This window comes from Sceloporus occidentalis, unplaced genomic scaffold (genome assembly GCF_023333645.1).
Source record: "Sceloporus occidentalis isolate IW3139 unplaced genomic scaffold, rSceOcc1.0.p SCAF_10, whole genome shotgun sequence".
NCBI classification, from domain to species: domain Eukaryota; kingdom Metazoa; phylum Chordata; class Lepidosauria; order Squamata; family Phrynosomatidae; genus Sceloporus; species Sceloporus occidentalis.
In genome coordinates this window covers 285,681-310,638 of record NW_028316990.1, presented here as the reverse complement: position 1 = coordinate 310,638, position 24,958 = coordinate 285,681, and the positions used below count along the sequence as shown (strand labels likewise).

The window sequence follows — 24,958 nt, the reverse complement described above, 5'->3', positions numbered from 1 at the left end:
TTCAAAAGCTGTATTGTCAAAACACTGAGTAGTTTGATATTGAGGTGTTAAGGACAGGCTCGTGCTCTTTCCACCTAAGGGAGGGAAAGGAATCACAGGTGTTAGATTTATTAGTCTTGGCTGACATCATAAGAATGAACCCATTTTGTATTTGACAAGGGGTGTGAAGGTGCTGATGAAGTTTGAAGTACATGTCATATCCCAATTTTATTTTGACATGTAGCAAGACTGTTCAAAGTAAGCAAGTCATGTGATTGCATAGGCAGTACTTCTCTTTTCTTCCTGTCTGGAAAATATATTTTCCATTCATTCCTGTGCATTTATCTGTTGACCTATATTGATGAGGTATCTGTGACTGTGGACCATTTGTACAGCACAGCATATACAGAAATCTGAATTTGAGCATATGGATAAATATGGTACCGTAATTCAACACAGATCCTTCAACATGAGGGTTTTTTCATTAGGCAGCTGCAACCTCTTGCGATAACAATGGCAAAACTAGAGGCAGCACATTCCATTCATTCTGTATGGGCTTAGAACAGACTCTGCTTATTTTAGTTTAAAACTATCTGCTACGGCTAGCCTTCTCTAGGCTAGCCGTATGGTTATGTTAGTCTCCTCTTATGGGGACTGTATACTGGAGCATATTTTAGTGATTATAAGAGAACAACAGCATTTGCAACCCACTATGAATACTGGAACCGCAAGTCAAGTCAATGCAAATCAGTTTCAAGTCAACCCAACTCTCACAAGCTGTGATTGTGAGATGGACTGAAGCCAGGACTTTCTAGAGCAGTGTATGATTATCAGAGTTCTGTGAAATTAATACAAGAGGTTTGATCCTATATCAAAAGTTAAAGCAAGTGCCGAGGAATGCTCAATGCTCACACTATTCTTTTTTCATATGCAGGTCAAGCAAGCAAGCTGGGACTTGTGTCACTGCATGAGACCAAAATCTTTTGGCTTCAGGGTCATTTAGGCACTTCAGTGTCATGTAACTGCAGGCTCTGTTCCTTACAGACCCTCCTGCATAATGAGGAAAATCTAAAATAGTGTTGTTTTGCCCTGCTAAAAATATGATCATTTTGCCAGGAAAGGAGATGATAACCCCAGTCAAGGCCCTGGTTTTAGGCATGCACTTGTTTTGAGGCAGAGACTAGCTGCAGCCTGTCAGATGGGGGAATACAAGAGCAGAATACTGAAACTATCAATGCTGGGGGGCGATTAAATTCCAGTCATGCAGCTTTGTGTTTGATTGTGCCAGGTTAGTCGGTCTTGGACAAAACAGCGTACAATGCAGTTGGGGAAAATTACAGAATCTGGAATGCTCGTCTATCTGCTTTTTCCAACTGTTGTTAGGGAAATTCTGTTCTGATCTGCCTCACATGACACAAGGATTGCTCTCTCTTTTTAAGAACGTTAGTAAAAAACAGACTTTACAGTAGGATTACTGGTGTCCCTACTGACTATATAATCCCCTGGAAAAGCAACAGCACAAAATGGATAGGCATACACACACACACACAAAACTTGCAAGTAAATGGGGAAATGTGGGCTCATAAAATAGGAAACTGTTCTAAAATAAAGACATTGTTTTAATTCTGCTTCTCTCTTATGTTTAGGAGAATAGTGTTGAGAAGAAAATTTATGCAAGTGGTGATGGGAGGAATTCTCTCCTTTTAATCTTAGACTGATTAACATTGTCTTAGAATTTTGTGTTTGCACTTTATGCTTCTAATTACTTTGTTAATATGCTGCACCCAGATCTCAGACAATGTTAGCTTCTGAATAGCTAATAAATTTAATAAACAAACAATAAATCATATACCTGCAGCCAAAATAAACATCTATCTGGATCTAATATTTGGTGTTTAATTCCCCAAAGAAAGATATACAAAGCAAAAGGATTTAGGTACACAAATTTAATAGACAAATATGGTTGAAGCTAAAAATCTGGCAGACGCTTGACTCTAGAATAAAATGGCTGCTGCTTTTATTTCTCATTTAAATCTTTTTGCTAGTGAGCAGGATTTCATGGATTGCTGTACTCGATGAAGTGCTTTATCAACAAGGGGCTGCAATCGTTTCTCTAGGTGACTTTATGCTTCTTCAGTAGTTTTATTTTAGCGTGCCTGTTGTGCGAAAAGAAAAGACTTGCACTGGGGAGGAGGACTCTGTAAGCAGTTCAGTTTAGTGCATACAGCTAGAATCCTCCTTCTGTTTATTAAACAAAAGGCAAAGGTATGTCTTTTGACTTTCTTAGAAATACAGTGAAAAACTAGGTATCTAGGGTTGGCAGTCCTTTAAAAATACAGTTCAAGTCGATGACATGTTCATTTTTTAAAAAAGGATTAGGTATACATTTGCTAGTGGATGTAGCAAGACTGCAGAGCAGTGCCAAAAGGGAGGGTATATGGGAAGACAGGCTGGCAAACATGGCCGAAAACCTGTTTGGCGTTTATTTGGCCAGGAATGAAACACAGAAAGCCAAGGATAATAGAACCTACCCCAGACCAGCCAGGAGAACGAAATCTTAAAGACAGTGATTCAAAGTTGGCCTTGCAGCCATTAGTCATGGAAACCATAGGATCTTTCCCCCAAAAAACTTCACTGGTGTGGGGACAGAAGAAGGGGGAGATTTTTGTTGGGATCATGGTTAGTGAGAAAGAAAGGTTAAAATGTCACTTTTTGCTGTCTCAATGAAAAAGGCTAGGTGGTGGTGGGAAGAATGTCTGCAAATAAGAAAGCACACACATTGCTAATTAAACATGTAGGGATTAGATTACTCTTAGATCACTGGTGCCACTTAAGTTCTCCAAACTGGGGCCTCTCTAAATACAATAATGGACCAAGGACAAAGTAACTGTTGACAATTAAGCATTTACTTACATGAGAAACCTAATACATAATTCCAAGTAGTATACTTGTTATTGCTGGGGTGGGTGTTGGTGGGGCTGCATTAAACAACCAGAAATGACAACACAAATAATTTTTTAAAATCAACTAGTAGCTAAACATGATTTCTCATAATTTCCCATAACCTCTTAAGGTGATGATAGTTACCTCTACCTGCCATACCAAGCATTAGCATCTCCATTAATGTCCCACATCCCTCAGCGTTCACTACATAATTATAATCAAACATGATTCAACAGAGGAATACATGACCCATATGTGCCATTAATAATATTATACAGTCACTCCTCCTTTTTCGCAGACTTAGGATCTACATCTCTCACTTATGCGCGAGCAGCAAATGGAGGGGGATAAAATGGAGTGTGCACCACCATTCAAGCCAATGGGGCTTGAATACTGGCAGTTTTTCTTTTTGCACGGGGATCTGGAATGGATCCCCTGCAAAAACGGAGGGGTGACTGTACTTCTATTTCTATTCTTAATGCTTATTGGCAGTGTTGCCAACAAGCCTCGGAGATAATTCCCGGAAATGCTTGTCCAAAACCCGCTGAATCCCCTCACATCACACTGAATTTTCAGTCACAATTCCCAGAAAATTCCCATAATGTTAAAATGGCGGATGTTTTGCAAATAAACGTAAACATAATTGAATAAAAATAATTGTAACTTATTTCAACTCTCAAAATCACCACTGAACCAAACAAAGAATCTTTCAGTCCTTTTAAGATATTTATTTTGACATGAAGGGGGTTCAGGAAGCTTTGTGCCAAATAGAAATGTGTTCGGATGCAACCGCACTGCAGAAATAAATCCAGTTTGACACCCTTTTAATTGCCATGGCTCAGTGCTAGGGAATCCTGGGAATTGTAGTTTTCAGAGACATTTAACCTTCTCTCTCAGCAAACTCTGGTGTGACAACAAACTACAATTCCCAGGATTTCATAGCACTGGGCCATGGCAGTAAAAACAGTATGAAACTGGATTGTCTCTGGAGTCTGGAGTGAAGATGCAGCCTGAGTTAGGTCCAAGACACACAGAAGAAATAAACCAGTTTAAGACTGCTTTAACTGCCCTGACTCAGTGCTAGAGAACCCTGGGAATTGTAGTTTTGTGAGAAAGAGCTCTGGTGCCACAATGAACTACAATTCCCATGCATCTGAGGAAATACGCTTAAGTCTAGGAAAGCTCATGCTGCCAACTTTTCTTTCAGTGAGTCTCAAAGGTGCTACAAGATCTCTCTATCATCATCACCATTATTATTATTATCATTATTATCATTATCAAATCCAAATGCAGCTTAAGAACTGGACTTAAATTGGCAACACTGAATCCTGTAGACTCATTCTCTGGGGCTGTGATATGGAAGTGTGCAGGCAATTCCCTTGTTCAACCAGGGAATCCTGGGAATTGTAGTTTGTTGTGACATGTTGAGACTCTGCTTTTACCGGCAGCCAGGGCTCCATGCATGAAATTCTGGGCTTGGTGGTTTGTTGTGCCTAGGGTTGCCATATCCCGCCCCCCGGCGGGACAATCCCGGTTTGGGCGGTGCCATCCCGGTCCCGGTCCGGTTTGGCGCCCAAACCGGGACGGCCCCGCCCACCGCGGCCACCTCCGCCGCCGCCGCGGCTCCAAGGCCTTTCTGAGGCCTGGGACAGAAAAGGAGGGCAGCGAGGCCTGAGGCGGAGGAGGCTGCAGGGAGGCGGCGCCTCTTGGGCGCAGCCGCGCCAACCTCCCCGCCTCCCTGCAGCCTCCTCGCCTCCTTCCTGGCCTCCGCGGGGGCCAAGAAGGAGGCGAGGATCGGGGCGATCGCCGCCGGCCTCCTCGCCTCCTTCCTGGTCCCTGCGGGGGCCAAGAAGGAGGCGAGGATCGGGGCGATCGCCGCCGGCCTCCTCGCCTCCTTCCTGGTCCCTGCGGGGGCCAAGAAGGAGGCGAGGATCGGGGCGATCGCCGCCGGCCTCCTCGCCTCCTTCCTGGTCCCTGCGGGGGCCAAGAAGGAGGCGAGGATCGGGGCGATCGCCGCCGGCCTCCTCGCCTCCTTCCTGGTCCCTGCGGGGGCCAAGAAGGAGGCGAGGATCGGGGCGATCGCCGCCGGCCTCCTCGCCTCCTTCCTGGTCCCTGCGGGGGCCAAGAAGGAGGCGAGGATCGGGGCGATCGCCGCCGGCCTCCTCGCCTCCTTCCTGGTCCCTGCGGGGGCCAAGAAGGAGGCGAGGATCGGGGCGATCGCCGCCGGCCTCCTCGCCTCCTTCCTGGTCCCTGCGGGGGCCAAGAAGGAGGCGAGGATCGGGGCGATCGCCGCCGGCCTCCTCGCCTCCTTCCTGGTCCCTGCGGGGGCCAAGAAGGAGGCGAGGATCGGGGCGATCGCCGCCGGCCTCCTCGCCTCCTTCCTGGTCCCTGCGGGGGCCAAGAAGGAGGCGAGGATCGGGGCGATCGCCGCCGGCCTCCTCGCCTCCTTCCTGGTCCCTGCGGGGGCCAAGAAGGAGGCGAGGATCGGGGCGATCGCCGCCGGCCTCCTCGCCTCCTTCCTGGCCTCCGCGGGGGCCAAGAAGGAGGCGAGGATCGGGGCGATCGCCGCCGGCCTCCTCGCCTCCTTCCTGGTCCCTGCGGGGGCCAAGAAGGAGGCGAGGATCGGGGCGATCGCCGCCGGCCTCCTCGCCTCCTTCCTGGTCCCTGCGGGGGCCAAGAAGGAGGCGAGGATCGGGGCAATCGCCGCCGGCCTCCTCGCCTCCTTCCTGGTCCCTGCGGGGGCCAAGAAGGAGGCGAGGCCGGGGCGATCGCCGCCGGCTTCCTCGCCTCCTTCCTGGCCTCCGCGGGGGCCAAGAAGGAGGCGAGGATCGGGGCGATCGCCGCCGGCCTCCTCGCCTCCTTCCTGGTCCCTGAGGGTCCCAGGAACGAGGCGAGGCCCCGATCCTGGCCTCCGATCGTGGCGGGGCCCAGGCGGGGAGGGAAAGCCTCCTTAAGTGGAGGCTTTCCCTTGCCGCTTGGCCTCCGCTGCGATCGCAGTAAAATGTAGGACAGAATTTTCAAATGTAGGACACACTTTTTGTGTGTCCTACATTTGAAAATTTTGTCCTACATTTTTCCCGGTTTCGAGGTCCGGCACTATGGCAACCCTAGTTGTGCCCAGAATCCCATCATCGCAGGGAGCCTTGCAGTTAGAAGCAGTGCCAAACTGGATTATTTCTGCAGTATGGATGGCAATGGAAAAGAGAACGAAAAAGAGAGCCACAAAACAAACTTCTTGGAAGACAGAGCAGGGATGCCAACTTACCAGGTGCTCTGCCCATGCTCAGAGGCATATTTAATCACTAACACACACACACAGTCTCAGGGACATCACATTCACATCACACAACTAACTAGTAGGGCAGCCCATGGAAGGGAGGGAAGATGGAGATAAACACATCCCTGATTATTCTACCCAGGTGCTCTGCCCATGCTCAGAAGCACCTTTCCACCTCTTTTTCTCCTCCATTCTTCTACTTTTTCCCTACTAGATTTTCCTCCCATCGACCCAAATGGTCCTCCTCACAGTACAACAACGACCCTGAGAGGTAGGCTTGGGGCACTCTGCCCAAGCTCAGGAATTCAGAAATTCAAATGTCACTAGTCTCAGGCACACACAGTAGTCCCAACATCAACCCATGATACCATGATCAACTATTGCCTTTGTGATTGTGTGCCTTAAAACTTATGGCTTACTTGGAAATTCAAGGCAATTGGGATTAAGCCAGCCAAATCCCTCACTCCTCTGTCCTGGGCAACACTTTGTGCCTGGGTTGGTTGCTTGCCCAATGCCTGCTGCCTCTCTCTCTCTCCAGCAGCCGCTTTGCCTGGAGCGGAGCCTGAATGCCTGGGGGGGGGGGGCAATCAATCACTGTCCTCCTCTCTCTCTGATTGGCTGAAAAAACTGTTAGTGTGATTCCAGAGTTGGTTGGTTTGCTCTTTGCTCCGTTCTGAACAAGTTCTGGCTCTCAAAGGGAGTCGTTGGAGAGAGAGAGAGAGAGAGTGTGTGTTTTCTTCAGCCCTCTTTCTGATTGGCTGAAACTGTTACAATCCAAAGGGTTGGTTGCATGCTGCAGGCAGCTTTCAGGCTGGAGCTGAAAGTCGCCCAAAATGCACTGAAATAGAGGAGGGCACGGAAATCACACCAAAAGCTCTGAAAAGTCACCGGTTTCGTGTGAAAGTCGCGAAATTGGCAACACTGCTTATTGGTACCAGTTTATTTTTAGAATGATGTTTTAGTCAATTTACATTCTGTCACAAGCACATAACAGAGAGACGTTTAAGGCATAGGGAAGGACAGAATTCAGAACATTACAGTTCGTATAAATAAATGACTTCCAGAATCTTCTAGCTATGCTGACTGGGGGATTCTGGGAGTTGTAAGCCCTCAAAGTGATGTCTTCCAAGCTTCAATGAGGGAAATATAAACCTAAACTCTGAGTATGTGTACAAAAATAATATTTGGTTGTCACATTTCTCTTTTGGGGTGTTCCCCAACCCTGCACAGTAGATATTCACATGTATATAAAACTTGTTTGGTTGCTGCATAAACTTCTACAAGTGCTAGTGGTTTAGCTTCAGCTATAACTGCTAATGCGCTACATCAGGATAATGCCACATTTATAAGCAATCCTTTATAAATCGCTCAGTTATTTTCTGTATAACACAGTGCAAACAAATACACACAAACACTCTGAAGCTGAAATATCTGCAATTCTACAAGTAGTGCAATGCTCAAGGAAAACAAATTTTTGTGCATTTAAAATAATTGAGTTTCGAATTCCTCATATAAGTGTAATTTGAGCTCATTAGGCTTTGTTTATAAACCTTGGTAGTTTCAATGGCATAGAATATTTTTCAGAACATTAAGGCTTCTTTAAGTAGAGGTAGGAGACAAAAATTTTAAAACATGGTTTAGTGTAAGCAACTATTATATACTTTATAAGGCAATTTAGACAGAATTACAAATATTGAAACAGGCTTGAAAATAAAGCTTTATTGTTATGGCAGCATAACCTTCTGAGGGCAGGGGGCAAACAGTGTGACAACATGCAGAATCTCAAGCCCAATCCACGCTGCAAAATCATTATACCACTTTAACTGTCATGCTGCCCCCAAGAAATAGTATTTTAGTGCAGTGCCAAGACATCTGATAAAGCTCCCTAGCAGCTGCTGGACCTACAGAACTCCCTGGTACTGGCAATTACTAGTAAACCAGCCTTACATCTGTAGTGTGGATATGGAATGGCCAGCCGGAGGAGATCGGTCATATTACCAACTTAAACAGCTTTAAAAAAGCTGTTAAGGCAGATCTCTTCTGGCAGGCCTTTCCTGAATAGATAACCGGCCACCAAAATCTGAACATCTGAACCTGTTATCCCCCCAGAACTATGCTACAGCAATTGTTGATCTGACTGTTTATTTTGAGGTATGTTTTAAATTGTGTTTTGTTTAATTGCTATTTTAGGGGGTGGGTGGGACATGGGGTTATGGGATTGTATTATTTTAATTGTAAGCCACCTCGGTTGTGGCGGGATGTAAATAATGCCCTCACCTATAAATCAACATTGCTACGTGGATTAACAACACAAAATCAAACCCAAAGCGATTAACATCTAGACTTCTCTCTGGATTTTAATCTCAAGCTGGTAACCTCAAGGTTGGACTTTTGCAATGCATTGTACATTAGGATATCTGTGTACCAACTTTGGAAAGTTAAACTAGTTCAAAACATGGCAGCCAGACTGGTCACTGGTATATCCAGGAACGATCATATTGCACCAATATTAAAATCACTCCACTGGCTACCAATTAGCTTCCAGGCAAGGTACTTATGATCTGTAAAGCTCTGCATGGTTTGGGTCCAGATTAGCTACAGGATCACCTCTTCCCATACAATTTGCCCCATACACTCAGGTGTACCCCAATATGTGCAAGAAGTGGTTTAAAAATATTTTTATTGTCAGATGCCTTTTAAAGTTTTTTTAAAGAGGAGATACTACATTAATATGTAGTAAACAAAAACACAATAATTATGAGGCACCTGTCTAGGTCCCTATGAAAAGTGAAGCTTTCTCTAAGATAGAAGCATCAGAAAGACAATACAGGGCAACTTCAAAAAACTAACAGCTATTGATTAATGGGCACAATATAACTGTGTTAAATGAAGACTCCTGCAAAATTCTTCATGCATTCCACTCCTTGAATGCCAGTTACTTGACAGATTTGGTGCCAAGATAACTATCTATATAAAAAGTGCCAATTACTAGAAAAGGACTTCTGTAATGGTAATCTGTAATACAACAAACCTTGGGTCTGATTAAATTGTTTTATTACTAATGAGAATAACTTCAATGAAGCCCATTAATAATGGGATTGCTTTTTTTAATGTTAAATTCGGGCTGATTGATTTTGCTTCCACAAGCCCACCTAATGTTTCACTATATACAATGAGATGACTAAATGGATTTTTAATTTGCTTTTGAACAAAATGAAATGGTGTAATTTGATATATTATGTTGAGGAAAAGGAACAAAACAGTTTAAGAAGTGAAGCAGCTTTTGGTTTCTGAAGACCAATTAGGTGAAATGTGTTGTTCTACTTTCTGACTCCATTTTTGGTTAGCTTTCTTGACACTTCAAAGCAAACACAGACAGGATAATCTGTAACTTTCAGCTGCACTCTGTGCATAAACTAGCGAAGAGCACAATCACATGTAGGTCTAATATCAAACATAAGGCCACTGATGTTCAACCGAATTTATTCCCAGCAAAGCTTCCACTGGACAGCAGTTTAAATTAGATAAAAGAGTATCCTCAGCTATTCAGGTACGGTATTTCTGTACATCCACACATACAAACAGAACAAAGAAAGATATATCCAGTAAGCGTGGCATGAAAAATAAATGAGATGTCCATGACCAAATAGGTAAACAAACATGTAGATATGTTCTACTCTGAAGTGATTCCACTACTTTAATTTCACCATACTAGCACACCTAAAGTTATTAAAATATGAAATGTGATCCCTAGAAAATACAAAAAATGGATGAATTCGCTGTGAGTTGCATCTGGAAGAAATGTAAACAGGTAGATGGACAGTTGCATTTGTGTCCATCCAGACATGAATTGGGGGACATGAAAACATTATGGGGAGAAGAATAAATACACACCAACTCTCCCTTTCCACCCAGCATGCCTGCCTTGTATATAGCACACCTGCATGGCTTAATTGGAAAGAGAATGTGAAAATCTGGCCTACTGACATAAGCCAAAATTACATACTTTGTATGTATATTTGATTATTCCATCCCTCCATGGGCATCAGAAGAGAAGGGTCAGGCTTGCATTTGCATTTGGGAGTTGGCAAGATGGCATTGGCCTGTTAGGGAGTGTTTGCTGCAACTCTGAACAAAAGATAAAGAAACGCTTTATCTTTCTATTTTAAATTTCAAGTGGCTCCTGCTCCTGCTTCTTTTGCTTCAAATACCACAGGCTTGGTTTACAAGTAATTCTATCCTTATTTTTCTTTTTCCTTTTGAAAAAAAAAAAACACTATCTGGGCATTTTGGATAACTATTTGACAGGAGAGAAAAGACTTACATTCCACCCTTTATATCTAGGATATAAAAGCAACGGAACAGAATTAGCTTGTCCTTGAACTAGGGCCTCAGCAATACCTCTGCAGATTATTGCCTAGTCTAATTGAGAACACTTATCAAATTATTAAAGAACACAAATACTCCAACCTGAGAGGAGAAATGATTGGCCAAAGGCAATAAAATTTGACTGACTGATTGATTATTCCATCTCCTCATGGGCATCAGACTTGCATTTGTTCTTCTTGATGGAGCCAATTGGGGGAGAAGTATGACTTGATTCTAGTGTTTCACATCAGAGAGAGACTAGGAGAGACAGCAGAGGAAGAGGTCACTGCTTCAAGAAAGTCTTTTTAAAATGTGGACTGAGATGACCGTCTCAACCAAAAGAGGGAGAAAGTTCAACTATTTCCCATAAAAAGTAAACTGCATTATTTTGTTCAATTTGCATTCAGGACAAACACTGCTTCAGACAGGTGCGTGAAGTTCAAGACGGCCATAACACCATATCATCTTGCAATGTATTATTTAAAGTTACAGCCTGCTCTGTGCAGGGAGGCTTGTCATAGCATTAACAATAATGTGGTTGGGCAGATTGCAACTTTAACAACCAATTCAAACTGAATGTCTGCACATCAGAGGACAGAATAAACTCACCAGAAAATTTGACCTTTGCAGCCATCAGCCAGCTTTACATATTTTAATCCTTGCTAATGAAAAAAACTTTTCAAAAACCAGAAGCAAAAATCCCTACCCTTTGGGACAGGAACTTGCTGGATGCCTGGTACATCTGTCAGGATTTGTGACCTTCACCTTGATCCTTCTATCACTGGAGGTTATATCAGATCCACCAGTTGTTTCTTTACCAGACAGCAGGACTGCCTCTTCAAATCATTGTAGTGAGCATAATGGAGTAGTCCAGGGTAATTTTGCATCATCAGTTTGAACTTATATAGTATGTCTGTTAGCTTATAATAACTTTATATGGAAGAAGACCCCCTAGTCAGTATTGGCAGAGAACTGTGTCCCCCAATACGTTTTTGGACTGCAACTCCAATAATCTCTCACCATTGGTTGTGCTGCATTCGGCTCATAGACTGAACACAAAATTATCTGGAGGGCTACAGCTGCCCACTCCTGTTTTTCCTAAGAACATCCTATAATAAACAACACAATCCCCTATTGTTTATATATTTTGGTTACATACTCCTGATAATTTGCCCTGTACAAAATGGATGCCACCACAGATAAACCAAAATTACTATTACTGTAACATGCTGGAGATAAATTTTATATTCAACAGTAGTAAAATCTATTGTCCAAATCAGCTTATTGAAAACACTCTTACCTGATTTGAATATCTCATGCTCACATTCCGTTGGTCCTGGGGAGGTATGTAGCGCTTCACGGGGTCAATATCTTTAATGCTGACTAAACCATCAACTAAAAATAAATCACAACAATTCATCATTTGTCCATTGATAAATGAAAGCATTTGTAACCATTACACAGTTTATTATTTTGATATATGGAAGAACAGCAGCAATTAAGAAAGAATTTGAATACATCACCCAAAGACACAATGGAATGAAGAATCTGGCATCTGGGCTATTACATGCATAAAAGGTGAAATATTTAAATAATCTGAAGAAAAATCAGAGTAACTGCGAACCTTCCCTGTATACTTTTATTATGCATTAAAATGTAATGAAAATAATATTAAAATATGTTTGAACATAAGTTTGCTAGATGCTATTGTACATATAAAGTGATTGTAGCATGAAGTGGAGCTGGTCATAAATCCAGTTCCAGCTCCCAAGACTGTCTACAAGCACCACAGACAAACATTTCTGCAACTCATCAGTATCAAAAACATCCTTCAAATCAAGAACCACCAAGGTAATGACCCAGAGCCAATGAATAAAGTCATATGTGTCTTACCAAGAAGTTTAGCAATGATATAAAGAGACTGTCCCCACAGAAAGAACTTTCCATCCCGTCCATGGTTGCTAGGAAATCGTTTCTGGCTGTTAGGATTTTTCTTTTCCAGTTCAACAAAATCAGCTGGCACATAATAATATTTTGGCACAACGGGATAGCCTGAGAGGGTTAAAAGACATGCATAAAGAGGAATGAAAGGGCAAACCCATCAGTTTAGGGTCACCATATGTTGGAAATGACTTGATTGCATACAACTACAGCAACAACAACATAAAGATATTTAAAAGTACATTATTTTTAAAAGGTGGGGAAACTAAGAAGCAGCTCAGCAGATGTTCACTCTTAGTTATACAGTGGGATCGCGCTATAGGGAGCCGTGTGACGGGAGAATGAATGGACTTTCCTGCGCCGCGAGCATGAACCCCATTCAATCGAATGGGACTTGAGCTTATACATTTTTTGGTTTACACGGGGGGGGGGGGGGGGGGAGGGGGTTCCAGAATGGATCCCCCACGTAAGCCAAGGGACCACTGTAATTCCATGCCACAGCATACAAAGAACACAAATTACTGTTTCGAACACTGATTATTTATACCTTGTTTCTTCACTGAACAGATGCACTACATGCTTCATTTCTTGAGTGAACATAATAAAATAGTTTGGCAATTTCTGAGAGATGGGATGGGAAACTACACTTTTAAAGAGCTACTATAGTTGCTCTAGTGCTAAAGTACAGGAAACATATAACGCTGCTGTTAGTAAAGGTGTATGAATGCTTCAGGGCAAAAGGAAAATGAACCTAAATACTGAATATTAAAAAAGTAGAAACTGATTACAAGTATCCTCTTTTAAGTCATTGTTGATACATCTGTTCATCACTGGCTAGGGAAAAAACCACACACACACATTAACTAGAAGCAGTTTATATATTGTTACATTTAACAAGACTACACATTTTGCCAGCATAATGAAGTTCTGAAATGAGGCCACACATTTTAAACCTGAGCGTTGCTGTTTACAGGTATCTAGCAAGTGCCAAGAGAGAAATGAACAATTGATTCTTGAGAAATCTTTCTGTGCACACCTTCTGGTTAGGGGCCAAGCTACATTCTGTGGTGGCAGATTCATATAAGGGGCAGCATATTGATTACTGTGTTCCCCCAATTATATTTATATTTCCTCATTCCATCCCAGAGAGGCGGTCCTGAAGAATACCATGATTGATGGTATCGAAAGCCGCTGAGAGGTCCAGGAGAACCAACAGGGACACGCTCCCCCATTTCCCTGCATAGGTCATCCACCAAGGCGATCAAGGCTGTCTCTGTTCCATAGCAAAGTCTGAAACCAGATTGAAATGGTTCTAGATAATCCGTTTCATCCAGAAAGCCCTGAAGTTGGGAAGCCACCACATGTTCCAAAACCTTGCCCAGAAATGGTAGGTTAGACATTGGCCGATAATTATTCATTATTGTGGGATCCAAGGATGACTTCACATCTCTATTCATGTTCCAAATATGGCCAATATGGCCTTTTGTATTGTTTTTAGCCTCTCTTGCTAGCTCATTCTGAGCTTTAACCCTCCTGACCATCTCTCTATAAATATTAAGTATTTGTTTGGTATATTTCCTTGGTCATTTCTTCCCTTCTTCCGTTACTTACTTGTGGCCCTTTTAAATCTCACCTCATCTGAAAGCTCCTTAGGCAGCCATCTCTGTTTCTTTAGTTGCTCCACACTTTTCTTTCTTGCTGAAATGACTTACAGTTCTGCTTCAAGCTCACTTTTAAGAACTTCTCATCCACCATAAACTTCCTTCTCTTTGAGTATTTGTGATCATGGGATCTGTCCCACTAATTCTTTAGGATTACTGAAATCAGTTTTCTTAAAACTGATCCACAGACTATGCACAGCCTGCACAGACTACAGTCAGCTACACTATGCATACAGTGAGCTTTCTCTTCCCATTATACAACGGAGACAAGAGGATGTGGTCACTTCCTTCCAAAATCATAGCTATGTCCCCCCCCCCCCCCTTGTTGCTCACTTCCTCCCTGTTGTTGAGGAACAAGTCCAAGATCCTTATCACCAAACATCCCAGGATTTAATCTGATGGCTAACCAGCTCAATTTGAATTGAGAGTTTTAAAATGTATAGAAAAAGCTTCTCATATTTTAGTAAAAAGAAAAACAACAACCATCAGATAACCAGGTTAGACTTTTATGATCACTAGCTGGAAAATCTTTTTCACATCTATGACAGGAAGAGTGGATAGGGGTGATTCCCATGCAAACCTAATATTTAACCTACCAGCATTTCATTTACCAGATAATGAACTCAATTTTATGATAAGCCATATTTTACTGGAGAAATTCATAAAGTTTTACTTTCATACTTGGCCTGGAGCTCTGCTCTTGTAAGTACATAGCCTTTTGCCAGGATCAGAGCTGCAATTACTACAGTTGTTCTCAATATGCCAGAGGACATTTTCCCTATCTACTTTTTAAAGTTCAGACATCTCCATTAACAGCACTGTACAGTACCTTCTGCTGTTTGCTGCAGTATTGGATCCAGAAGCTCCTGATATTCTTTGACTTGTTCAGTATTACCTCTGAAGACCCCTAAAAGTAATCCAACATGTATGTGATGAAAAACCTCAGCATCATTTCAGGTATCTGAGCCAAAATAAATCATGCCCCTTAAATTAACACTATGAAAAAGAGTGTTTTTAATTCAAATGTGAACCAGCACTGAGTATAGCTACTGATGTGTGCTGGCCTCTTCTCTCACTTAGATAATGATTCTCTGTCTGCAACCTATAGTTGGCCATTTTTTCCAAACTAGCAAAATGTTACCTAATTCATATATAATGCTAAAATCACAGTTTAATGCATGAGCATTGTATTCTTCTTTCTCCCCTAAGGGCACGGAAACAAGGAGAAAATTGTAAGCATTTCCTTTTATTTTCAACCCACTCTATTTGCTGCTATGTGCAAAAGAAGATGAAGTGACTGTTGCAAGAAAACCCCTAGGGTCACTGTAAGTCAGAAATGACTTGAAGGCATTCAATAACAACCAAAATAAAAAATGTGGTTGGCACTAACTATGGCTGCCCCAAACAAGCAGGTGGAATCATAGTCTAAAGAAAAGCCATTATTATACATGCATATATAAATTGCCACCCCAAATGTAATGTCAACCTGTGCAATATTTAGGTGAAAATGGAAACAAATGCATCTATCTCTGCAGCTACATGGTGGTTAAAAGGATATGTGAACAGAGAAAGCCTAATTATGATTTAGCATTACATGTGAATTCAACCTGTGATGCTGCCTGCTTATAAATCAGTACGGAGTTCTGGTGCTTGTAGGCAAGTACAGATGAATGTTTATTTATTTATTATTATTTATTTAAAGTGTTTTTGTATCTCCTCCTACTCCACAAGAGCTCCTGAGGCAATGAACAAATTAAAACCAATTAAGATAATTCAGATATTTAAAAAAAAACATTTTAAACACATTAAAATATTCTTTAAAACCTACTAAAAGTAGTCTGAAAACGTGGCTATACATTGCATAATTGCAGTCCTTAGCTGAGGCAATCATTTCATAAGCAAGCACACAATTCCTTCTTCCATTTTTGAATTGGTGGGTTGGCAACTAATTGACTACTTTTCACACACTATAATCACAATGAGGGTGGGAGGAGAAGGATCCTAACGGTAAGCCCAAGATACACTGTGGATCAAAAGGATTCACATCTCCTCTGACTCTTGCTATATCTCCCCAAACTGGCCAATAATGGATGCCAGTTGGCAGAGCTTACTTCCCTCCCATGTATCTCAACAGGAGGCAGCTCAGATAAAGAAAGGGTGGGTAACTGTGACTTTCCAAATGTTGCTGGACTGCAGTTCCCATCAGTCCTAGGCATCATAATTAATGGTGAAGTCCAGTCCCAAAATATCTGGAGAGCCACAGATGCCCATCTGTGGGCTAAATGAAATATTAGCTTCAACAGGGGAAGGAAAATAAGAGTGAAAATGCTGCTTCTCCTTTAATTCAATAATGCTGGTTTATGCCTGGCAGGATCTAGAGGTAAAGATTAGGACTGTTCTCTTCAATTGTGAACCTAGATACATGCATCTGGGGTACGTCGCAGTGCCTTCAATGGGACTTACTTCTGAGCAGGCATATGATGTTAAGATTAGGTTCTGTGAGTCAACTTTATTCACAGAATACCTCACCTTTAAAAGCAAGCATGAATACTCAGTAGCACATTGACATTTGATTATTAATACACTTTAGTGTTTGCTTTTATAAGACAGACCAGAAATTTAGAGAATATTTAAACCTGAAGCAAGCCTAACTGCTCTGTTTTCAGCTGTTCAATAAATGACTGATATGTATAACTGGGCACTAAACACTCAGATAAAAAGCTCATAGCAGAATAACAGTTTATTCTACAAGTACTAAACTTCATTCATTTTACTTGGTGGCAGAACTGTCATTGGAAACCTTGGTTTTGTTGCCAAAACCATTTTATTGGTGCATCCCAAGACACATCTTCTGATACAAAAAGTAAAACTTACCATCAATAATCATGAAAATGAAGAAGAGAGGGAATTCACACTCAATCCCATCAAAGAGCTAAAAAATTTAAAAAGAGAACATTTAAAAGTCTTGCATCAATTTTATTTATGGAATGCATTCTAATAACCTATAACACTTCCAAAGAAGTCAAAGATAAACATGAACACAGCTTATTCTTTTAAGTGCAGCAACTTATTTGAGGAGGAAAAGGTAGGGAACTGTTCATCGTGCTACATAAAGATTTGCAATACTTTCAAAGTGTCATAGCACAATTTTAGGCACACAATTTTTCTTCTCAGCAAAGAAATTTTCATTCAACTTAGAAAAGATGGAAATAAAAGTGCTTGGAGGTAAAATGGGAACTTTATTCACACATTCTTTAATAGCAAGCATTAATACTCAGTAGCACATTGAAATTTGATTATTAATACACTCCAGTCTGTAGTCAGCTGTGAAATTAAATAAAATGATAAATAATGTGGCTATTTGTTAGGAGAAACAAGCTGTACATTGAGTTTGAAATGTAAGCACATTTTCTTCTAAACAAATCAATCAGGAGAAAAGTGCTGATGCAGTGCTCTTTGATGCTGCACATCCAACCAACTCACTACAACAAGTAATGCCTCCTTTGCTAAAATAGACTGCAAGAAAGTGCCAAAACTAATGGTTCATATGATTTGCTAGTTTTCCTCCACCCCACCCCTCCCCCTTTATATAATGAAGTCATGCAAGTTTCCTCCAGTTTTGGAAAAACTTGCAGCAGTGTTCATTTCTCACCATATGTCTGACTAGACAAAATTAATAAATATTTAATTAAAATAGTTAAGTCAGCTTTAACTCAAAAACCTAGCAGAGGGTGTACAACTTTTCATGTACAACCTAGGCTTCTTTCTGCCTTAATTTTTTATTCTAGGTATAGAAACTCTGTCTTAAATTATGGTTTACAAATTCAGTCCAGTAGTAAATAATGCAGATGGAACACCACGGTTAAGAGAGTCAGAACTGGCCATGGAATTGCATACTCCTCCTTCTAATAATAGGAAGCTACTTCATAGTATCCATACTTCATGAACATAAAGAAAACAAAAATAACGACCACAGAAGAAATATACAAATTCAATCTAGACAATGTGGAAACTGAAATAGTTAGAGAATTCCCCTACTTAGGATCAAACATTGACCAGAATGGAGAGTTACTCAGAGACAGTTACTCTAAATCAGTGATGGCGAACCTATGGCACGCGTGCCAGAAGTGGCACTCAGAGCCCTCTCTGTGGGCACATGTGCCATTGCCCCAGCACAGAGTTTGCCAGAGTTTGTTACTAGAAAGCCAGAGGGGCATGGCACTTTGCAATAAATAAGTGGGTTTTGGGTTGCAGTTTGGGCACTCGGTCTCTAAAAGGTTCACCATCACTGTTCTAAATAAATGTGGTTTTGGGAGAGTGGTGAATCAGAGTGTGAACTGATTTCAGAAGAGTGATCATCTAATCACAAATCTCCCTGTCAGTCCTTAAACTATGGTCATGCACATTCTGTTTGTAGAGATCCACAGCAATATCATGTTTATCTCTCTAAGCCCATGTACTGATGACAGTTGGTCTTTTTAAGGGTTCCCAGAATTGGAAGACAGTGGTAAATTTAGACCCATGCAACCATATTTTAGAAGGAATCTTGAAATTACCAACTTTAACTTTTTGTAATTTACCAGACTCTTACAAGAAATACTACTATTGTATCAGGTAATAAAATTTAAATTGTTGTCAGCTTGTTCAAAAACCTGCTTATCGAAACTCATGCTAAGGCAATGAACACAGAAGTTTCAATAGCCTCTTTTTACTTTCCTAAAAAAGCATTTTTCGTATGTGTTGTAAATTTTGGACAACAAGAGTGTAAGATCAAAAAACAATCTGATCAGGAATGAATTAACATCTGGATTTTTTGTTAAACTAGACTTACAAAATGTTACTGCCATTGTCTATTAAAATAAAAACAGAAAACATAGGAAACATTGATATAATCTGCAGTCAAGCATGCACAAGCACATCAGTACAATACAGGTAATTAGAAATTAGAAAGTGACATTCGGAGTTGAGATAATTAACAGTGTAAAATTTATTCAGACTGGCAAACTTGGAGTTTATTTGTCTAGTGATAATAACAAACATGCCAACAACAACAAAAATCTGAACAAACCATATACACAAGCATATGTTTAACACTTATCCATACACATATTAATCCATCCCCATGTTGCATAAATAGGAACATTACCTTAATTTCTGCTGGTTTGTAATACTGCCGATTTTTGTCCTCCAATGCAGTCCGATAGCCATCTCTCAAAAATCTTTTGAATCCATATTTGCCTTTTAGCTTTCTAACCACCTTATCAGCCGTCTGGCTATACAAAGCTTCATCATCCAGAGCAAATGCAGGGTAGCTAATACAGGGCAGGAGAGCAGCATCAGTATTCTGAAAGGGGGGAAAAGTTTGTCTAAATAATGAATGACAAGAGAACTTGGACAAGTAAATGAGACACGAAATAGGAATCCGGGTAATACCAATGCCTATCTCTGTCTTAAAATTTATAAAATCTAAACACCAAGATATAATAATCCATTTTTTTATCCTTCCTCCCTTCCTCTTCATGAAGCAAAAACCAGCTCTATCTCCAAATAGGTGTTTTGGGGTAAATGGAGCAGGGTGGCTGCAGGAGCAATCCAATTCTAGAGTAAGTAACGGGATCCAAGAGAAGCACACCAGTAATTCTGGCCAAAGTACCCTACAAATGCAAACTCCAAGACAAGTTTCATGGCTGTTTCAAAATGCACATGAAAACTGCAGATTTCCTCTCTTTCCTTCAACATCAGAAGTTACTTCTTTTATGAGACAAGAATACTGTAGATGCATCAGTCTGATGTCATACTGAAGTCAATGTAGGAATATATTTCACATAAAAGCTCCTTCTGCACTTTAGAGCACAAAATAAGGCTTGGGTTCAATCTTCTTTTGAGCCAGATCAAGCCAGTTGTCTCTTTTTAATCAACACAACTATAGATTGGCCAGCATTCCCAAAATATACTACTTAATGGATCAGTGTATGAAACTACAAAATAAAATGATAAAAATTATGATGAAGAACAGTGCTTAGCCAGTTTTTTTAATTTATAATTATGATACTGAAGAGTAATTTGGTATTGAGATGTTTCTGGTTACACCCCTTTAGAGACTGTTTTAACTGCCCTGATTCAATGCTAGGGAATTCTGGGAACTGTAGTTTTGTGAAACATTTAGCCTTCCTTGTCAGAGAGCTCTGGTGCCACATTAACTACAATTCCTAGGATTCCCTAGAACTGAGCAAGGGCACTTAAAACGGTGTCAAAGTGGATGATGTCTGCAGTGTGTTTTTAACCCTAGTCCAACAATCAGCTTGCTCTGAAACACTCTTGCATTGTAAGCAAATAGCAAAATCTCTCGGTAAGCTTCCATTGCAATAAGAAACTAGAAGACAAATGATTAAGTAATTAGTAACAACGTTTTCAGCACCAAGATCACAGAAAAAATGAGGAAATCCTTAAAGTTCATAACTAGAAGGCACAATATTTATTTCATGACATCATTGGGATATGCATATTTACACACACACACACAAAGAAAAATAATGGAAAATAGAAAAAGTATATTTTGATGCATAACAACAGAACATTGCAATCTTCACTTCTGTATTTCTAAGGAAAATATATTGTAGTTGTAGCATCTAATTGTGGAAACATATATACATCAATGTAATAGCTGCCTTTTTCTTTTAATTTTCTAAAATTAAATTCTACTTTTCCCATGACATAGCTGTTACAGTGAAGATTAATGGGTTGCTCAATTTGTGGCAATGCTACCAGATCCAGGAAGAAAGAAAGAAGTATCATGCAATGACTGCTAATTTTTAAGACAATGAGATGGAGCTCACTGTGATGCTAATGAAAAGTATCTAATGTTACAATAGCACTCTTGATTAAAGGCATCTAATGGCATATCATCTTAGCCTCCCAGCAGGCTTTATCCCATGATGTGGTATCATCTAAAAGACTATATACAGTGGAGCCCTGCCTTACTTGGGGATCCGTTTCTGACACACACACACACACACACACACACACACACACACACACGTAAGGCAAATACTGTGCAAGCTCGAGCCCCACGGGCATACGCGCCATTCAGTAGATTGCAGCGCAGCTTCCGCCTAAACCAGAAGCACACCAACATATGACGTGGGCACGTTGTATAAATGATCAACCCAGAAGAGAATCAACTTGTGCTTCTCTTCTATCTGAGAATACAGATATTCTGAGATACGAAGTGTGAAGGAATGAAAGGGGGAAGGGTGTAACAACCACCCTAAATTTTTCAAACCACTGTTCTTTTAGGCTGACAGCACGCTGGGCGTTCTTATCCCACAGCTGTCACCAAAATTATGTGGTGCACAACCGATCCCTCTCTATGATGTCTCCACCCCTCTAAATGTCCAATGTTTAGTAGCGTGTTATAATTGCAAAACTCGGGCCAAGCAGACGTTCAAAGAGCAACGAAAGTTTATTTTAAGACAGAAAGGTAAAATGTAACTTGGACATGAAACCAATAAAAAAAATTGAAAAAACATTTTTAGAAAAGAAACATTTGGCCTGCATTTTATTTATAAACACATCCTGATGGTCCTGCATTTTAAAATGCATCTCTCCTACTATGAGTGCTAGATATATACTGTTAATAAGAACAGAAAGTTCAGATTCTCTGCAGCTAATAACTAAACCCAAATCCATTCCCCTCCATGTTCCGGTTAAGTTAGTTTTATCAAAATTTACTTACATGAGACCTTGATTCTCGAGGAAGCAAGGAAAAAAGAGTTTGCCTGTTCCGATTGTGGGCATCAAGGTCTACAAATATGACAGACCATGAGCAACCCTGAAAATGGAATAGAAGATTAATATTACACTGGATACGCATAGCAATATCTAGAACTAGCAACTACTGGTAAAGTGGATAGATTCCTTAGGCATTAAGATTACCATCAGCAATCATAAGACAGAAGTTTTAGATGATGATGTTTTCAAGATAAATATATATACCATTATTTCATTTAATATTCAAGAGATTAGGCAGACCTGTTAAAATTAGTTAGCAGATATGAGTGTGAGATTACCAAAGCCCAACTCTTCTGGTTTGTTTACAACTACGCAATTACACCTCAGATGAAAGATGAAAGCTTTAATTATGCAGTCAATAACTTGATGGGGAGAAACAAACAATCTGATCAAATATACATTTCTGTCCAATTTTGCTTTTGCTTTCTATATTTGTTAAAAGTAATTCTAACTTGAAACATAGGAAACTGTTCATTTTTCTTATTACTGCTGCCAATTAGAAGTAGCCAAATGCTGGAAGTCAGTTGACCTCTCCATTGAGAACTGGTGGTTTAGGGTACAGTGGACCCTTGTTATACGCTGGGGTTTGGTTCCAAGATCCCCCGTGGATAACAAAATCCGTGTATGCTCAAGTCCCATTACGTATAATGACATAGCAAAATGGTGTCCCTAATAAAAAATGGAACATCAAGGTAAATTTATACTTTTTTGGTACATTTTCAAACCGTGTATGCTTAAATCCGTGTATAAAAAAATCCGTGTATAAGAAGGGCCGACTGTATGTAGTTGATGGAGAAACTGTCTGCTACGATGAGGTTTTGCATTGGCCACAAAAGGACTGACACATTTCAAGAAGACTGGATGATCTTTATTGACTATGCAAATCACCACTCCCCCCAGATCCAACCTCCTACTTCACAGATGGATCTTTGGACGCATACTCTACACCTTGACAAGCCGGACCTTCTGGCTCTTGCTGAGAACAAATTTTTTGATTCTGCTGCAGAATAACTATTAATCAGATATATATATATATCCTTAACTCTTGTAGTTAGTTGTTAGCGCTGTTGTTTTTGTCATTGTTCTACAGACTTTTGTGTGTTTTATTGTAAAAAATTAATAAGAATTAAATTAGAAATGGCCCTCTTCAAAAACAGTTGCTGGCCAGTGACATAGAGAAGAGTGTTCACAAGATACTGAAGCTTTTCCTTGTGCTTTTTAAGTTACATTTTTCTGCCAAGAATACAAGGTGAATAAGAGAGCTAGGACCCTATTCTGTGATAATGAAGAAAAGGATGCGCATATCAGAATGGTAGAAAAACTAATGAAAAGCATGGCTATATGAGGGACTTCAAATTGCCCCATACCAGAGAATGAAAACAGAAAAGAAAAGATGATATTTATATGCACAACTGGAGCCATTTAATGTCTAGATCAAACAGACTACAGGAAAACAGGAGAAAGTTCTATACATTCTCTTTTTTTATAAGAGTTAAACAAAATGACCGGGGGGGGGGGGGGGGGGATACTGGCTGTTAACTGAGGAAGGAGATGATTTTGTTAGCCTATGCATCCAATATCCAAAGTAGCAAGAATTAATTTTCTACGCTACGTCCTTTAAAAAAAACAACTGGAGAACTGGAGACTGAACAGGCTTTACCATATGGATATTAGATGTCCTTTGATCTGCAATGAAAGCAATTTACTGAAGAACAAGCAGTTAATTAAAAATGGGGAATGAACAAATACTTAAATATTTTTACTACCTGATTGCCGAAGAGGTTGAATCCATTAATTGCTTCTAGGGCTGCTTTTGCTAATCCAACAGAACTGAAAAGGGAAGAAAGAAAAAGTTGTTTGTTATGCTTACAACTCTAAAAACAAAATCTGTGAAGTCCCTGAAGGCTAACTGGTACATCAAATTGCTTCTTGCTGACGGCTTTTAAAAAAATGGTGTAAATATGATATAGTAGTTTTATTTTATTATTTTTCAGCAGTTTATCTTGAAAGGTCACTGGCCATCTGTAAATATATATATATGGCTGGACATCTGGCACTGCAAGTTCAATGTCTTGCTAAGAAACACTGGTGTCAGGAATAGTATCAGTGTTCTATGTGCAAATCTTTCAAGGAGCTTGAAGAAAAATAGGGTTTTTCATGTACTGCATCAATTTACTAAAGTTATAATTGATTAGATCATCAATGGACATGGGACTTTGCAGAGTGGAAAAAACAAACAAATGGAAAGGCCTTTGCTTGGAGAGTTTACTACATAGTTGCTGAAGTGTGGAGGCAATAGTAAGAAAAAAGCAAATGTGGATGTCAACACATATTTAAGTTCATTTAAGTTGGTGCACCAGAGTAGTGGAGGGGTTACAGATGAAAGAATGGCATGAAACAAATCATGCCAGACAAATCTGATCTCTTTTTTTGATAAAATTACCAGCTTGGTAGATGAAGTGAATGCTGTGGATGTAGTATATCTTGATTTCAGTAAGGGTTTTGACAGGGTTCCCCATGACATTCTTGCAAATAAGCTTGTAAAAGGTGGGATGGACAAAGTAACTGTGACATGGATTTGTAATTGCTTGATTGGCCGAACCCAAAGGGTGCTCAGCAATGGCTCCTTTTCATCCTGGAGAGAAGTGACCAGTGGGGTCCCACAGGGCTCTGTCCTGGGCTCAAATACCATTCAGTCAAACAAATATGCCATGCAACAAACATAACAAATAAAATAACTTCCTATCCTTTGCTTCCTGGGCGTATCTGTAATTTTAACCTATTCCTTTTTATTACTGTTGTTATTTTATTTTCTTCCCCCCTTTTGATATTTTGTGTTTTCCATTTACATTTCTTTATTTACTTCCCTTTTCTAATATATTTCATATATATCTGTATATAAATATATTTAAATGTCTACAGTATATAATGTGTACATATTTAATCCTCTATTCCTAGTGTATTTTTCTCTCCCCATATTTGTTTATATTACATCAAC

At 40.4% G+C, this 24,958-nt stretch overlaps 1 protein-coding gene across 9 annotated transcripts in view; it reads right to left on the bottom strand.

The window, feature by feature from the left end:
- Window positions 1-24,958, bottom strand: part of PHKB (phosphorylase kinase regulatory subunit beta) — a 124,510-nt gene that overhangs the window by 44,983 nt on the left and 54,569 nt on the right. For all 9 annotated transcript variants that reach the window (XM_089540719.1, XM_089540718.1, XM_089540723.1 and 6 more), the window contains 7 exons: window positions 23,727-23,790; window positions 21,905-22,000; window positions 19,316-19,513; window positions 17,044-17,101; window positions 14,999-15,076; window positions 12,461-12,619; window positions 11,868-11,962 (listed from right to left, as the gene is read on the bottom strand). In XM_089540719.1, the coding sequence (XP_089396845.1) occupies window positions 11,868-11,962; window positions 12,461-12,619; window positions 14,999-15,076; window positions 17,044-17,101; window positions 19,316-19,513; window positions 21,905-22,000; window positions 23,727-23,790 (748 nt within the window). The remainder of the gene's footprint in view (window positions 1-11,867; window positions 11,963-12,460; window positions 12,620-14,998; window positions 15,077-17,043; window positions 17,102-19,315; window positions 19,514-21,904; window positions 22,001-23,726; window positions 23,791-24,958) is intronic.